The 17,963-nt window shown below is 43.4% G+C and overlaps 2 protein-coding genes across 16 annotated transcripts in view; both read right to left on the bottom strand.

The window, feature by feature from the left end:
- Positions 1-2,888: 2,888 nt before the first annotated feature.
- LOC124074006 (putative protein TPRXL) lies at positions 2,889-3,467 on the bottom strand. Its single transcript, XM_046416621.1, has one exon. It carries the CDS (start codon positions 3,465-3,467, stop codon positions 2,889-2,891), a length of 579 nt encoding a protein of 192 aa, XP_046272577.1.
- A 149-nt stretch (positions 3,468-3,616) lies between these two features.
- si:ch211-278a6.1 (SRC kinase signaling inhibitor 1) overlaps positions 3,617-17,963 on the bottom strand; it is a 95,795-nt gene continuing 81,448 nt past the window's right edge. For 12 of the 15 annotated variants that reach the window (XM_046416606.1, XM_046416605.1, XM_046416610.1 and 9 more), the window contains 11 exons: positions 16,912-17,087; positions 15,826-15,956; positions 15,357-15,504; positions 14,092-14,398; positions 13,678-13,939; positions 13,215-13,354; positions 12,796-12,948; positions 12,273-12,401; positions 11,013-11,945; positions 9,012-9,149; positions 3,617-3,755 (listed from right to left, as the gene is read on the bottom strand). In XM_046416606.1, coding sequence (XP_046272562.1) covers positions 3,750-3,755; positions 9,012-9,149; positions 11,013-11,945; positions 12,273-12,401; positions 12,796-12,948; positions 13,215-13,354; positions 13,678-13,939; positions 14,092-14,398; positions 15,357-15,504; positions 15,826-15,956; positions 16,912-17,087 — 2,523 coding nt within the window. In that variant the 3' untranslated portion in view covers positions 3,617-3,749. The remainder of the gene's footprint in view (positions 3,756-9,011; positions 9,150-11,012; positions 11,946-12,272; positions 12,402-12,795; positions 12,949-13,214; positions 13,355-13,677; positions 13,940-14,091; positions 14,399-15,356; positions 15,505-15,825; positions 15,957-16,911; positions 17,088-17,963) is intronic. The other 3 variants (XM_046416608.1, XM_046416614.1, XM_046416620.1) reach the window with 3 other exon arrangements.

Here is a 17,963-nt window from a genome sequence, read left to right as displayed (position 1 = left end):
ATTCTGGGAGGTTTCATCTCCGACTTTACTGGGGGGGGAGGGGGGGGGCGGCCAAGCGTGAATACTTCCTCTCCAACGCTCACCAGACGCAAATGCAGCAAATTTAACTCGGAAAGTTATGGATTTGAGTGTGGAACAGCATGAGTAAGTGAATTTCTTTCATTTGACTTCACTCAATATGAAACCCAGGGCTTGAACCTGCCTGGCAGAGCTTCAAAACACCCAGGGTGAGGCTTAATTCTCTGTACTGTGAGCTTGCAGTTTTGCACACTGTTAAAACTCGGGGAGCGTTTAGTCAAATGCCACCGCTGCAACCTGACACACTCTGCATTTCAACTGCTGACTTATTCATTTAGTTATTTTCTGTGAAAAATGGGAACAAGGCAATTCTTGCAGCCTCTTCTTTGGGTAAAAATGTTATTCTGTCATTGGTGCTGATCTAATACTGTAATGCAAGACCAACTGGGGATTTCTTGCAAGAACAAAGTGTTTGAGGCACTGGGAGAAAACATGGTAACAGGTCCTTGCAGACAAACAGGCCTTTCTCAAAGGCAAAGAGCACAGCCTTGGTAAAATTGCAAGAGTGCTAATTACATATTGCACACACACTGTTCTTGAATTGAGGCCCAAAAATAACCTCAACTGAATGAGTAATATTTCATAAACGTTCAACACCAAAAGACAAAGCAAAGTGAGAGGGGCAGGGAAGGAACAGCCGCTTAACGGCTTTCTGACTGTCAAACCCTTTCTGTCATCTCTTTTGGTCTTTTATATCACCAGCATTCTCAATGGAGACAAGGCAAGTCAAAGCTGGCCTTATTAAAGTAGCCTTCAAACACATGTCCCCAAACTAATCCCCTCTCCTCAAGCTGCCAACTCTTTGACACAAGGCCCTTTTGCACGTTTTAATCTCAACACCACAAAAAAATAAAAACGATTTCACTGTCATTCAAGTGAATGACTGAAAAGAAATCATTTAGTCTATGAGTGTCCGTTCGACCTCGTCACCTCCCCAGTGGGCAGCCTTAAGGCAATAACACAGAACAAGGAGCTTCAAAATGGTTCCTTGTGCAGGGTTTACACTCAGGGAATCAGTCATGAAATGAAGTGAATGAAACCAAAGAGGTAACAGCAATATCAGTAATCTGAAAGAACTTCAAATATGCAGAATTTTTAAAACATAAAACATCTGTAGCTTTGTGCTTGTCATAGTTAACCAGATTCACAAGGTCAAAATACGTGTCATGTGTGAAAGCTGAAAGGAAACTGTGCTTGCATGTTATTTCTATATTGTCCTCTCAGACCCTTTGAGAGTCAAACTATATCTGAATCTTGATATGTGCTGTCTTTATCTTTCAAAGGCTACTCGAGAGCTGAAACAGTGCCACAGATGTTGAAGTGTGATCAATTCGCTATAGTCAAAAGTACATTTTGCTCTTTGCTCAAAGACGACATCATGTTCTACAAAGAGCAAATGGCTGAAAAGTTTCAAAGCTGCTTTCCAGAAAATATTAACTTTGCACGTTGTAGATTAGGTTCCTTAAAGGGTGAAATCACATTCTGGTTGACATGATACTTTCCCCAAGTGCTCTTTATCACTGGTACAACAGATGTGACTTAAAGATGAATCATCACACGAGATTTGCTGAAACCAAAAAACAATCTAGCAGAGTCTGTGCTTCTACAGTACAAACAGCTTGGCTTGACAAGAGCATGTGTGACAGAATGTGTGTATTATTCATCACTGTGTGTGCTTGAGTCTTTGGGAAGGTTTTTAGATGTCAGGTGCTAAAATGCCAGAGAGATGCTAGTGTGGAAACATCCTGATTGTCATAATTAACTAGTTAGTACACATACATAGCAATTAAACATTTGTATACAAGTCACCAATTGCATTTTTCCCTTCTGTTTGTGTAAACGTCTCTCTTGGTTCTATTTTCAATAGAAATGTGCTTTAATGGATAAAATCTTTGAATTAAAATTTTCCTCCAATTGTTCCTAATTTCGGATTTCATTTTGCAGCGATGCATATAAATGTGACATGAGACCAAAGCAGACTGTCAGACAGAGGAATGTACATTTGCAACAAAGTGCAGGTCAAAGATCAGGGAGTGAGGACAATCATGTAAACTCTTCACACAGTGTGTACGAACGGAGGGGAAAATATAGCACCAGTTCAGAGTTCAAAACGCAGGTGATGCATTAAAATTCACAAATGGCCTTTTAACACTAAACAGCTTGAATCAACAATCATCACCTTGACTGATTTTGATTTTTTTTGTTTTGTTTTTTTCTTTTTCTGAATGGCCTCACATTCTGCCTGGTGATGCAGGTAAGTGAGAACAAGATCATCCTCGACACACACACACACAATTACTGGACTTGGTGATTATTGCAGCTCTATTTTCTACAATGAAAGTCACAGTCACAGAAATTATGTCTACTCCACTAACAACCCATTGAGTGAGGGTATATATGAGACTGCTGCTGTCAGCAAATCTGTCCAGACAACATCAGCTTACAGCAGGCAGTCTGGTTGGAGGGGAGGCCCATTTGTGCGCTCTCTATCTGACAAACTGGCAGTATGACTGTGTGGGAGGACCGCAGAGGAACTACGGAACAGAAGATAAAAGTAGGAAACTTGTCCAAGAAGATTGTGACTCCATTTACAGTACAGCAGTTCTTGCCATGAAAATATGAAAACTCAGCATACTGAACTGAGGCCAAAAGTAGAAAGAGAAAAAGATGAAAAAAAAAACCCAACAAAAAAGTCCTGAAAGAAAATGTGACACTGTGCTGGGACGTTCCATAAAGCAGTTGTCCTCGCTTTATGGTTCATGATGAGATGGTGCTTGAATTCTCCCACATCCTCATCCTGTCCATCTTCATCAGTGAGAGCCAGCAGGCGTGAGGTCCTTATTCACAGGCCCGCTGCCGCCCTCTTTGTCAAGGCTACAGGTGCTGCGCTTGAGAACCGCCAAAGGAAGGGCAAGGGAACTGAAAGGGGTGGGAGAGGAGGGAGACAGAGAAGGAGTCGGGGTGGTGGGTGAAGAGGAAGCAGAGGAGGAGGTAGCAGGGGGAGTCGGGGAGGAGGACTGGCTGCTGGGCAAGGGCAAGGAGGAGGCTCGCTGCTCACGCAGAAGGCGGTGATGACGGAGGGTGGAAGAGAGGAGCAGGGCCTCGGCGCTGAGGCCAGAGGCTGACAGGCTTGCCAGCAGGGCCTTCGCTTGACTGGAGGAGGCTGTCAGCGAGGGCATAGCCCCCTCCTGGGGATGCTTCCTCAGGCTAGGGGCAAACGCTGCTGCAGGAGAGGGCACTCTGCCTGAGAAAACGCCGGTTTTGAACCCAGAGAGGTAAGGCTCAATACTGCCACTGGTGCTCTTGGTCCCCAAGGCCTTCAGGTAGAGCGGGGACACAGAAGGCAGGGAGGGGGGGGGGGGGGGTTCAGGGATCAAAGGGAAAATCATGAAAAATTAAAGTCTTAAAATTGGCTGGGCACTGTCCCCTGCAGCACCTTCCCTTACCATTACAGTCAAACATGCCCGTGCATGCATGCTTGCACGCACACACATACTCGCTCACATACGTCCACAAGGGGACACAGGTTGGGGTTCAGTGTAGATTGACACTGGAGACGTGAAAGAAGCATTTAATGAATTAAAAGGGGCAGATGGATGTGTGTTGCTCTCTAGTCAGGTGAACAGGAGCAGGAGGAGGAAGCTGAAGAGGCTGGACACACGACAGGCTGCTCACTGCTGCAGGGTCACAGGAACAGTAGGGTGGCAGGCCGTGGGAGTGGCAGGGCAGCATGGGTTCACACAGGGTGACCGGGCAGGTGAGGTTGGCCACAGGATTACGTGTCAGGGGGTAAGAGGTGGAGGGGTGAGGGAAAGGAAACAGAACAAGAGACAAATGCAGGAGATTGTTATTAAGGCTGATATCAGCATGTGTGATGCAAGCCATGAGACATGTTGCCATCTACACATGACGACCAAACCGTTGATAAACACACCTTCTGTCATAGGGTACAACACTAGGTGACAATGCAAATTACAATCTTTATTTTGACACTTTGTTTTAATGATGTTTCTCATTAAAAAAATGCAAAATATTCTCATCCTGGACAGACAGCATCACACGTGAAGTCCCTTCATGTAATGCTGGAATGTGTCAGTAGATGGCACTATTCCAGCAATATGAGACTAGTGGGTAACACATTCACAACAGGTATTTGTCTCTCTTTTGCAGTGGAGAGCTCCAGACGCAGTTTGTAAGTGAACTAACCAAGCAAATTACACTAAAGTGAAGGCAGGGTAAGAGCCAGAATCTGTTTTAAAGAGCCAGACCTAGTTTTTTTTATTTTAGGTTGTTTTTTTTTTTTTGGTGGTGGTGGTGGGGGGTGTTCAGAAGGAGCAACAGGGGTTAAGTTTTTTCTGTGTGCTCAAAAAGTTCTGAAGTGTGTTTGTTTAGGGATTACGTGGATTAGTTCTGTACGAAAGGAGAACAGGTGTGCTAGTCTAGACTGTGCTGCTGGGAGGCTTTCACCTGCTCTGTTGGAGTTCCACAGCCTGTATTGCCAAGCATCCCCAGAGAGCGGGGCTGTTCCTTCTGCATGAGGAACTCCTCTCAAGCCTGGCCTACACATTTATTCTGGCCTGTGAACGCAGCAGAGCAGCCGGCCTTCATCTCATGCATTCAGAGCTGCCTGCCAAACGACAGCCTCCCAGGATAGGTCTTCACGAGCTCCACCTCATCTCCAGCACCTTTAACTAGCCTGTTTTACCGCCAGAAGTAATAAGAGGTCAAATGGGAAATGGAAATAGGGTTTTGCAGCGTGAAAGTGATTCACATTGTCATGCCCTCCTTGATCTGTGCCAAAGCAAACGGGGAGAAATTGTGGCTTTGAACTGTCTGTTCTTATCCAGCACATTGATTTGACGGATCCTCATGCCTGGAATGCTCTAATACCTCTGAGTAAAGCTTTAGTGAGCAGACAGCCCGAGCACAGCGGTGCACAGCACCATCAGAAAGGCTCTGTTAATTTTAACACCTGCAATTAACACACAGATACCATCAGAACCAAAACTAAAAAAAGAAACTGAGGCTGTGCAAAAACCTTGAACATTAATCCTAATGCCTTTTCTTGCTCCAGTGTCTCTTCGGATCACATTATTTGCAGGGGCATGTGCAACGAGGTGGCCAGGGTTCACCCTTTTGAACGTCAAAGCCTCTGAAATCTGAGCAAAATCTGGCATTTTGCAAACCCTAAATCCAAAATTATTATTGGCTGGACAGCACAATGTTCATCCAGCTAGCATATTTTATCCATGAAAATAAAAAAAAAACAAAAACAAAAAAACCTTGAAATTGGCAATGTTAAATGCAGGACCCACATAAAATCAATAAGTGGTGCCAGTGCGTCTTGTTTTAACTAATTGCAGATGGTACACGGTGATGTCTTAAAATGTTCAAATGTCTTTCCAGCTGGCTTTCATAACATGTTCATGTTCACCAGCTGCCTTTCATCTGAACTGGTGGAAAATGTCATCTTCACTGTGTGGATTATTCCACAGATGCTAAAGCTATTTATACATTTAGATCTATTCACGTATTAGCTGGGGTGGAAGGCAGTAGACAACTGAGATACTCTGAAGTGGTGTGTTCATTCCACAGGTTTGCCCTAGAAATATCAATTATCATGTGGCCAGAAGAAACAAAAGAGGAAACACCACTGGGAACTGGAAGGAGGGTATACGTTTGGAGATATTTGGGGAATCTTATCCAGGAAAGGTTTAAGAGAAGAGAAGCCTTTACCTTCATCTGTGGGCCGAGCAGAGAGGTCACCCAAGGTGGGCGCGTCTGATAGTCGGAACAACAATATCAATTACACTTGTTATCAGCAGGCATGTGTTGAGGGTGAACTGTGCACTGACTCAAATAGGGATAATTTTTAGGATAAAGCAAATACTAAGGCACAATATGTGGATGCTAGAAGTACAGAAGCTGGAAGACTGTAACATCTTTGACACATTCTGCACAAATTACTGCACTTCATTACATTTTAGTTGTCAAAAACTAGCAGCTCATATTTTATTTTTTAGTGGCTGTAATTAGAATTCGCTTGACACTGATCACGAGCAAAACGTCAGTGACGGGTTAAGGAAAAAAAGTACTGGGTGAAGAGTCGGCGAAAGTTCCTAATCAGCTCTTAAAAGCCGCATGCAAGTGAGCCAGTCGACTTTATAATGTGAGGAGATGAGCTGCAGATAATCAGCATGTTTTTCCAGTATAGCCTGTGCTCAGCTGTTTCATTATACAGAATTTAAGATGATTTTGGAGACAGACTTCGTTCCATCCATCTGTTAGCTAAATTGTCAGAATCTGTGCCATTTACTTGGTCTGACATTAAAGACATCAGGAATCTGACCAAGAAGGAGCGATTTCAAATGTAACAGCTTGTGGAAAGCAATAAAACAGCTCAAGACTCTGAGTGTCGTGCTTCGTTAATGTTTGAATAGGGGGCTAAAATATTTGTGTTTGTATTTTCTGCCACGTTCATAAAATTATTTCAAACTTTTTTTTTCATTGTATGTGTCTTACAAGAATTTCTTTATGTGACTATTTATTTTGGAACTATTTATTTATCTAATATTGAACACATGGGTCTCTGTACAAGTTCATCTGTTTCAGTAGAAGTGCTGAGACTAATATGACTACACCACTACCAGCACATTTCTCCTCTCCTCTCCTGTCCAGTGCTTGTTTTTGTATGCCAAACCTCTAGTTACTAGTGGACTAATGGACTACTCATTGCACATCATATTTCAAAATATATAATTAAAGAGTATGGTCTAGGCCTGCTGTAATTGGAAAGTGGTACTATATAAATAAACTGAATTGAATTGAAAACACAACGCATTTATTGGATATTCTGAAAAGTGCCACAGCTGACAGTATACTGTCTAGGTTTAGGCCCAGCTGGTTCTTTGTTTGTCCTTGTTATTAGTCATACAGTTGTAGTATGTTGCCACTCTAAACGGCTTGGCAGCGACTTCCCACGCTGACAATTAGCTTTGACTGTCCACTGTCCCTCTGAGGATAGTGCATTCACTCACACGGCTTCTTTTCACAATGACTGTTTCGAGCAGTTTGTGTACAAAGAGAGCGAGCCGTGTTTGAGCGTCATACTGAAATAATGGGATTAATTTTGCTTTCATTACACAAGTGCAGGAATCCACTCTGCCTTTCTAAATCACGGGGAATGAGAGAGAGACTGACAGGAGAGGAGTGAAAAGGCAAAATAGGCAGCGTGCTTAAATTGCGAAGTACAGAAAACGGAAGAAGGAAAGAGACATAAAGATGAGGAAACGTGAAAGACTTAATGGTAGGGAAAAGAGAACTGTCCTCTTCATACTGAATAATCAGTGATTGCCAGTGACTCAAGGGGTGATTATTACATGGCACAGCAGATATTCCTCCCAATCTTCTCTCAGTCTGAGGTGACCAAAGCTTCATTACTCTCCCTATCTCTTCACTCTCTCTTCCTCACACATTCATTTGTCTGCACTCTTCAAGACTGAATTTGTGTCTGAATGCTCTGTCAGATTCTATGGGGTATGAAGGTTTATGTTCACTTCACTGCCCCTGTTATTTTTGAAACTGCATTGACATTAAGCTTTTTCTCCCCCTGGGCACTGGCTTGGTGCAAAAATCTGCTCTCGGCTTTACTGGACTGACATGCTTCATCAGTTCAATTTCCTTGCCTCTGGAGGCCAACTTGCATCTTTACGTCCAGTCCTTTACCTTATTTTATAACCCCAAGTGCTAGAAAATTAAAAGCAAATGAAAGATGCTGAGCCACACAAACATATAACAAATGTATCGAAATAGGATTTGGGTTTGCAAGTTTTACATTTTTCATACATTTTTGTTGGTTTGTGTAACCAGACTGATTTCTCCTGTAATCTGTTTGTTATGGTAATACAGCCATTGCAAGGCTAAAAAGGGTGTTTTATGACTTTTAATGGGTTTAAACACTGTAATTAGAGATGGCTTAAAACTTTAGTGCATAAAAACAAAGCAATGGTAATTGAAGTGCTAATCCACCACCACTGCAACCTGTTTGACACCCATCTCTTTGCGGGACAAAAAAGCCTGCAGAGGATCCTTTCATCTATTTCAACAAACCCACGATAATGAGACTGTCTCTATAATGTGCCATCGAAGAATTTCTGATCATTAGCTAACCTGGTTTTAAATTTAGTAAATCATGCTCACTGTCTTTTAAAAACAAAAATAAAAAAAAAATCAAGCTATATATTTTAGAAATCCATCTTGTGTGAAACATTGGGTGAGGAGTGGAGCAGGATGGGGAAGTGCAGTGGTTTTGTGGGGCAAAGAGAGGACTGAGTGAAGGGGAAGAGTGATGATGATTTATGCTTGATCTGGTGTAAAATACAGAGGGGCCGCATGGCTTCTTTGTCAGGTTGCTAAGATTAGGATGCAGACATTCTTGCTGCAGTGTGAGTGTGTGAGTGTGTGTGTGTGTGTGTGTGTGTGTGTGTGTGTGTGTGTGTGTGTGAATGTGCCACCACCTTAATGACAAATCGTGTTTCTATATGAAGAACAAGGTCAATGTATATATGTGAAAAATCAAAAACTCTTCCACATCCAAAGAATTTCCTGTCCTATTGTTGTTGATTTATAGCCAGCACAGATCATTACCTCTCTTTGTCCCAGTTTCAGAGGGCATGATAAAAGGCAATGTCGTTTTTGTTCTTGCTTTTTTATAATAATCACCATTTTCACATCTTATGATTTTTATACCCCCATTCTCTGCAAGCTTTTTTGTAAAAAATATGTGAAAAACAGTTATGAATCTGGGTGTCACCAACAAAAAAGGAAACCAATACTGAGATTGTCTTGGAAAGTACCATACGGTCCCCATCTGCACAGGCGCTGCAAAATCAAGTGTGCACTGCCCCTGACAGTGCTAAATATAAAGACGATACCTGCTGCTGGCCCTGGGTGCTCAGGAAGTCCTCTCTTTTGCCACTTTTAGTCTTGTCTGTGCTGTTTTGCTGCAGGTGCCTCAGTTTGGAGGCAGCTGATGAATGGAGGACCTTACCAACTGTAGAAATATTCCCTCCCTGAGAGGAGAGGAGAGGAGAGGAGAGGAGAGGAGAGGAGAGGAGAGGAGAGGAGAGGAGAGGAGAGGAGAGGAGAGTGAATCAGACCTTGGACACACAGTACATGGTTGCACATTTCTTTTCTCCTCTTCAGTGCCTTTGGTTTACACCACAGACAACATCGACTCTGTACAGAGTTTGATTTCAGCAAGCTAGTCTGTCTCCTGAGAGCAATGAGGTTTTTAAGATCAGAGCTTGTAGCTGGCATAACTGAGTAATCCACTTCAGAGTTTCACCATCTATCAGCAGAAAATGACAAAGACGAGAATATAAAAACAAAGCATTAAAACTGACGTTGCGTAGCGTAGCCTCACTGCTGGTTCCATGAGATTGTGTGCTTAATGATCTTTCCCGCTGAGTTACTCTGTTGACTGTCTCTAATACGTGCAAAAACAAATACGTATTCAGTCAAATTTCCATCCAGCTGTGTCTCTTCTGCACACAGAGCCATTAGCTGAAAGGAAAACTAATAAAAGATTAACTGTAGTAGCGTCAAATAGCTGATTGTTCTCTGCCACAATAAAGGCACCTAGAAGCTGCCTGTCTTCCTTCTAGGCCAATTCTTCTCTTGATGTGAAGTTGAATATTAAAATGCAGACATCAGATTTACAGTATATTTAACGCTTGACTGATACATCCTTATTCTAACACGCTAATTAAAAACTGAACTGAAACAGTGCTTGAAAGAAGATTGCTTGTCAGCGTGAATTTGAATTTGAGAGCAGCGTTGGACAAGAGCAGGAAGAAGGGTAATGTTGAAATGATGAACGTGGCTGAAGTTGCGATGATGAAATAATGTGTGAAGACTCTGTAATTCTCAGCCATGCCCATGGGAATACTCCCTGGCTCTACATCAGACAGCTGAAACTCACCATGACAGTGAGACTGTGGAGTACTGCGCCTTGCCCTGAGTAGGAGGCTACATTCAGAGCAACAGGGAATACTACACAGGCCGTCAAGACACCTCACTGAAGTGGCAGCTGATGCAGGAAGACAAAAAGTCTTTTGATTAACACTAATGTTTTGTTGCGTTAAGGCCGACTGGAGGTTAGTTGAAAGCAAGCTACTCGCAATGTCTAGTAATAGAGTTCAACACTTGCTTCTCAGATATTAACACTAAATGTATTAGAAGTGATATCTGACTGCGGTATATGAGAGAGATTTCTATCCTCGTGCAGTTTCCTGTGTAGGAAGACTGATAATGAAGTTGCTCGCAGTATTTTTGTCTTCCTGTGTCCTGAAAACACAAATTCACCAAGCAACTCTTGGTGTGTGCAATTATAACGTGACAGAGTGCATAAAAATGCCTTGAAGGTTCTTTAAACACAGCACAGCAACTGATGTACCATCATTATTTTGTCTACAACAATTTCTGAGTCAATTTAAGTTGGAACAAACAGGAAGACATTCATTTCAGAGAGTGAGGAGGAGGAAAAAAGGAGAGAAAATTAGATATATTTGTATCATCTACGTGTTTATTTTTACTGCGTGTGTGGTATAACAAAAAGGTGAGATTGGCAAGATTTATGGACAGAGAACAGATGCCAGGACGGATCGATAAAGAAACAATTAACAAGTCTGAGCTCAGCAGGACAGCAGCTCCAGCACTAATCACAGAACAGACAAGTCGGGAGGAAGTCTGTTGTCTGTCCCCTTTTACATATTTTCGATTTCAAATACAATTAGATGCTGATTTAGTCAGGGAGCAGACATCAGAAGCTTGAAAGTGAAGTTCCAACAGTCACCCAGAGAGAACCAGCGAAGAAAGAAATAGAGCATGCTGCTTCAGAGCAGGAATCTGGACAGCAGGGGTAAGAAATGAACCTGGATCGATGCCGGGCTGAAAGAGGACGGCTTGGGTGGGACTGGTGGCTTCTTGGTCTCTGAGGTTGGACTGCCTGTCATCTGTGCAGGAGGGCTTTCGGTGGTTCTCTCAGTGTGGAGCTGCTCTGCAGTTGGATATCCGCTGATCTCTATCAAGGTATTCTCCAGCTCACGAATAGTCTCCTCCAAGCTGTCCAGCCTCCTGTAGGTGCTGCGACGGATATCTTCTCTTGTTTTTCTCTGGCTCTGGTTGGACAGACTGTCAACAGAGCTAGCTGACCCACTGGACTTAAGAGTGGTGTTCACAGAATTCTGCTGCTCCTTAGGAGTTGTCTTAGTTTCAGTGTTGCGCTGAAGTGTCAGCACCCTATCCCCAGTCTCCATCCCTCTCCTCAGAGCCTCCACGAGAGAGGTCCGCTGGCCCGAGAGGAGGGCGGATTTTATTCTGGGTTTGGGCACCGGTTTGGATGACTCCAAAAGGGAATGCAGCAGCCTGTAGGCCTCCCTGACTGTTTCCTCCTCCCTGAGGAAGACCAGGAGGGGTCGGTCACTCAGCTGGGCCTCAGAGAATTCCTTGGTCTGTGGTGAGATGGTCACACTCTGCAGAGCTTCTCCAGTTCCCCTGATGAGCTCCTGGGCCTCAACAGGAGACACCACTCTCACCTCCAGCTCTGTCAACAGCAGGGCAACTTCATGTTTTAACTCCACGTCCTCTTTAAAACGACACTGCTCTCGCTGAGGAGGGCCCCCAAATGAATTCCTCTCTCTTGAATTTTCACTCCGCTGAACAGTGTACTGACCAGTCCACTCCTGTGATGGACTCTCTTCTACGAAGTTATTTGTTAAATCTCTGACAGGATCCTCTGAGGCAGTGGGTGACACTGGCAAACACTCTGTCAACACGATGTGGGGGACAGAAGACAAGCGCCTTCCCTATAAATGAGGAAAGTACTTGAGGTTTAAAAGTAAACACAGCGATATGGTCTTAGCTTTGGCACAATCTGACAATCAGACCACCAGCCATATGACTAAAACATTTGCTTCCATGTATTCTATGTGCTTGTGGTTGGGATTTCTTAAACACAGTATGTGTACATATTAACAATTATCAAGTAATACTATCTGCTAGGGGGAGACCATGTTTTAGTTGAAGAGATGGGGGGCAGAGGGGGGGAACGGATGGGACTGTGGAAAAGATGCAAAAAGAGGAAGCTTAAGAAGGCAGCCATCCACAGCACTCAGGGTCAGCCAGAGTGTTACCTCAGTGCCTGGAGCCTCAGAGGGCCTCAGGTCCAGTCCACAGGGGGGTATACATTTCCCGCTGCGAGGGCTAATAGGCAGGGGAAGGGGAGAGGGTAGAGCAAGCCTGAGCGGAGCTCTCTCAAACAGCTGGAGAAGAACAAGGGAGGGTTCAAAAGCTGTCAGATTGTACACTTAAAACACAACTGCGACTGAATAATCAAAATCAGCTTTTGTGGACTGTGTCTCTATCAAATTTCAGGCAAGCCATCTCAAACACAGTCCAAGCAGCTATCAGGATCCATCTGTCTGGTTGTGATCTGTGAGCCCTGGGTGATGATGTGTGTGACTGAGCAGTATGTGATCTTCGGGCTCGCCCAGTACCAGGGGCAAGGGGACATATGGCACCTGCTGCTTGAACATGTGGTAATGATGGTGAGCATGTCTGCTTGTGCGCTGCAAAATCCAGTGGCAGATTGTGGACATAATATAAATGATCTTCTGGATAAAACCAACCTAACCCACAGCCTATGTATTAGATTACCTCCAATTCGGCAGCAATTTTCTCCTCCTCTTTATCCTCCTTGTCCTCGGAGGCAAGTGTTGGGGGCGTAGATGCAGGTCGAGGGTTTTCAGACACGGCCCTCCTCAGTTTGATGTGAGGCTTCTGGCCTTCAGTCTCTTCAGATTCAGACTTCTATAATTGCAAACACAAATGGGCTTTTAACATATCGGAAGTCACTGTCAGCAGCTTGAATACTAACAAGCACACAATATTTTGATCTCACAAGCATATTTCTTAGTTTCATAAAACAACATATTAACACAACAATAGATTAGCAAGCACCTTCTCTCTGTAAGGGCAGGCCAGTCAGTTACATTTGAGGAAGATCCTTGTGCAATTAAACCACTGTCCATTTTAATTACAGTGTGCATATTAAAAGGATACACCCTCTCTTTTACCTTGATACTTTTTCCAGGAATGAGGGGCTCTCCACTGCGGGTGGTCAGACCTGGAGAAGATGGGAAACTTCGTCTGGGTGGTGGGGGAGGGGGAGACTTGGAAGGTTTCTCTGTGCGATACCGTGGTACTGTCAACTCATCTGGAAAGGGAAGCAATTCAGACATCTTGGAAAAGGATACACACTTGCATATTATATTCATGGTGACTTTAGAACAAGCTATGAAGCATTTGTAGGCATCATGTGTGGTGTACAAAACCTGCCAAACCTGAGAAAATCTGATGACCTGCAGGTCTTGTAATACCATTTCAAAACTGATTGGACTCATTTCAAAATGCATGTGGTTACCCTGAAAACAAAGCTGTTTTTCTTAGCTCTTGATGAGTTAACAATTTGAAAAGGCAGGGCTTTGCCAAAGATGCAGGATAACGATGCAGACTGAAGCACTGAATTCATCATCTTACCAGAGCCACGTCTGGATCCTCCCTCTTTCCCAGAAAGTTTGTGCTGGAGCTTGCTGACACGGTGCTCTGGGGTTCCTGTCCCACTTTGGGGGATCTGGGAGGATGGTGTGTTGGAGGAGGGCTTGATCTGCTTGGCAGCAAAGTCCAGGTCTGGAATAGCCTTCATTAACTCAGCCTGGGTCTCCTCCAACAGCCGGTTGATGTCCTGGGCGCTATACTGTGTCAGACTGGCCCGTTTCTCCTCCCAATCCCGTTCTGCTGCCTGTGAAGTACACAGAATTAAACCTTCATAAACACACAGTCCGTATGGCGTTGCTACACTGGTGTGGCTACGTTGTGACAAGACTTGCACTGCAGAAATATGTGAATGATGAATAAAAGAAAAAGGTGAAAAACAGCAAAAATAATTCCTACCAGGCGGACCTCCACGGATGAAGCTTTGTCAGCAGCAGTACGGCGTTCCAGCTCCTCCAGAGCTTTGCCCTTGTGGGGAACAGGAGGATGATTGTCCTTGTGTGGGCCAGACGGGTTCCCATGGCCACGGCTGAGGCTGGAGTGGGGACTCCAGTTGGACAGGCTATTGCTTCCCCCAAGGTCATTGATGGTGAGCGGTGGGCTTGTGGGGATGTCAAAGTCTGAAAACTTTCGCAAGTCATCGTTGTGCTTTGACGAAGGAATAGAGAAGTCGTCCTGCTTCTTCCACACTCCCTCATTCGCTTGTCTGGTAAGACAGAGAAGATGAATTCATTAATCAACACTGAAATTTAACAGATATCAAAACATGCGTAATCCATGACTTGAAGTGAAAACAATTGTTGCTGAATGCCAAAAACCATCAAAAACCTCAAAACATTGAAGAAAGCAAACCTCTGCCAGTACTGAATAATTTTCCAACGCCCTTCTGCCCACAAGACAAGTAAAAAAAAGCTAAATCTGATGGGCTCTTTTGATCGGTGAGGTTAATTAAACCAGAAAGTGAGGCTTTTTTTGGACACAAGACTGATTGGGAGATAGACGACAGAATGCTGAAGGGCACATTTTAAAAGTCCACGCTCAACATAAAATGAAAAAGTCTTTATTCATGCGACTGAAAGAGCCTTTATCGGAGTGTCATAATGCCAAGTAGTCACATTAATACTGGCTGCTTGAATGCACCCTTTAGGAGACCCTTTTTTCCTTCATACATTATGATTTAAATAACCTCTCAGTCTCTGCCTGTTTTAAGAGCCTTTTGCTCAAAACAATAAATGTTTAATGGTGGAAATCTGAATCAAAAACGTCTAATCAATTTTCCTTGGCCTGTCTGTCCACCACATTTTATGAAAATCCATAATGTTCTGCTGACACTCAAACAAACAAATCGGGGTGAAAACATAATCTGTTTGGCAGAGGTGCAAATGGAAAAGCCTTCCTCGCATCGATTATAAACGGGCAAGATTTTGTGTCAGCTAATGTTGGACATATTTCACTTCAACTGTCACTATATACGAATACATCGAACAAACATTTTTCCATCAGTACTTATAAGATTACTTTAAACCTTTTTCATCTTCAAGTCTATACAAGGACAGATTTTCATCCAGCTTATTTAATTCAACACAAATTGGCTCTCTTTAAAGTGGCACATGAAGGATAAAAGGGCTGATATACTGAGGCTCTCAGTCGAAGAAGGTTCATACTTGCGCATTGTGGTAAGGGTGTCAGTTATACTCTTGCAGCGTTTTAACAGGGCATCCAGTCTGTGTGGCTCTTCTTTCAGGAATTTGACAGCCTCCACCTCCACCCTGAGCACCACCCGCATCTTACTCTGCAGACCTGGAAATTGATCTGCAGCAGGAAATAGAGAGGTAAGATCGGAAGTCAATCCCCACAAATTAATTCTACTTTTCAAAGACACTGAAGGCTTTAAGTGTCTTTGTTGCAATCAAACAAAACATTTTTGAACTACTCTAAATGGTCATGCAGTTCATTAAGACAATGTGCAATCTGAGACTGATTAAATGTTTGACAGACTGGCTGTGGATGACTAAAAGATAATCAGTGCCTTGGTGAGTAATTAGTGCATTATAAACTGTCTGCCAGAGTGGAAGACTGTGTTTTCTGTTTTGCGCCTGTGCACAGAATGTGAAATGTGCCAGCATGACTCACTTTTCAGTTCTGTGAGTGTTTCTCCCAGTTTTCTCAGAACAGTGGCCTTCTCCTCCAGCTCCTGCACTGTCACCAGCTTGTGGTTGACAGACGACTCCTTCTGGATCTCCTCCACTGACTTCTCCAGGTCGCTGAGATGGAACGGACAGAAGGCTGAGCACCAGGGATTCCTCTGCTACACTTAAATTTTACTGGATGTTTATCTCAATGCTATTTGAGTTTCAGGAAAAGCCTCCGCCAATAAACTGTCTCTCAATCAACTGGCAGTTATGTCGACAGTTCTGGACAGTTAAACTGAAAGCAATATGGACGGGCATTTAAAAGTTTTTGGAACAACTGTGGGGAAAAGTGCAACAGAGGATCTGTACAAATGTGAGTTTGTTCAGCTAATATTGAGTGCATGTCTGGTCTGGTCAGACTCATGTCACATAAATCTGCCTTAAGTTATATAATGAATCAAAGTTCCATGAATAATTAAGTAAAATAAATTGGCCATTAGTAGGGCTGAATAACAGACATTGATTAGCAAGAATCATCTTAGAGTTCAACCAATTAGTCTGCAATCAAAATGTCGCTCCGAGTGATTCAGGAACTCTTCTGCGGCCCACAAAGAGATACAGGAAATATTACAGCAGTGAACATTTCCACACATGAAGAAGACAGAAGCGAGTTATCTTATTATTAAATCTCAAGGTAGCTCTCAGCTCTGTGTTTGTAGTCACTTCAATTAGTTGCTGGACCGTCTCATACCTCAGATCTTAATAAGCATCTTGCTCTGTACTGGCTTAATTACAGTTACAATTTCATCCTATCACTGCATCACCCCATGAGTCATGGAATTATAAATTTTGCATTGTTTGGAGCAATTTTAAAATATATGTTAAAAGCTTTTCTTAAACCAGATAACCGTATATCTTCAATTCACGGTCCAAAAATCACTCGTACTTGTACAAATCCATTGATTTTTGTTTTGATTATTAATGTCTGGATTATTGTTGACTGAAGATTTATTTCAAAAGCCATGTAGTGTTCTACAATCACTGTGTGACATTGTTGGTGAACACTGAGTCTTAAACAGATACTGACTGGAGCTGCTGGATGATGAGCTCCTCCTCATTGAGGTACTTGAGTCTCTCCTCCTCCACCAGGAGGCGCTGTCTCTGCAGAGGATCCTCCTGCTTCCTCAGGGCGTCGGCAACGCGCACGTTCAGCTCCGCTTCTGTCCTTTTCAACAGAGTTCGCACTGAGTCCTGGTTCTCCAGCTGCACACAGAGACGCACGTTCAAACACAATGTTACAGATAACATATTTAACGCTTACTTCAGCAGGGCGCAAGTATTTGTAAAATACTTGTATCACTGTTAACCTGCTAGCCTCGTGAGAACAGCCTGTTGAAGCTGTCAAATGTTCTGTGGCTTCCATCGCAGCTTAAGAACAGGACAGTGAGGTGGAGAACTGAATTCGCCTAAGGTCTAACAGACCTCAGCAATTTACAGCAAATGCACATTTAGTTGTCCCATCCTTGAGAGAAAAGACTGTCGCTTCAACCCTCTCTGCCTTGTTATACCAGGAGAACATTTTGCTCTATTTTTGACTATTTGTGCTATTCAGTCTTTGCTTGTGGGTTTTTAGTCTGGTAGATGCAGTAAGCAGTGTGCCTCCATCAGCACATGCATGTAATATTTCCCCTCTCACAGAAAGTTGCCCTGAGGAGAACGGAGGATGTCCGTGACAGAAGCACTGAGTGTGAACTTGGCTCCCCCTCAGTGTTATGAATGGAATATTTTACACGACCACTGCGTGTAATACAACTCCCTCAGATGAAAGCACCTGGTGAGCACGAAACATTAATAATTGATCAGGCTTATGTTCCAGGAAGTGAAACAAGACAACAAGATCACCAACATTTAAAATTACCCAGCATTCTCCATTATACCACAGCAGGCCAAATGCTGTGCTTACATATTTCAAAAATATTAATATATCCAGAAGAAAAACATTTTTAGACGTTTTTTTTTATCCTTCAGCACCGTGCTCCCTCTCTCCCAGTTGCCCGTCTCTCCTGCTCTGTATAATTCATAAGCCACATGTAAAATTTAAGCTGCTGGCTATCGCCAGGGGCAACCAAATGGGTCCAG

The sequence above is a fragment of the Scatophagus argus genome, chromosome 16 (genome assembly GCF_020382885.2).
Source record: "Scatophagus argus isolate fScaArg1 chromosome 16, fScaArg1.pri, whole genome shotgun sequence".
NCBI classification, from domain to species: Eukaryota; Metazoa; Chordata; class Actinopteri; family Scatophagidae; genus Scatophagus; species Scatophagus argus.
This window is presented reverse-complemented; position numbering and strand designations above follow the sequence as displayed.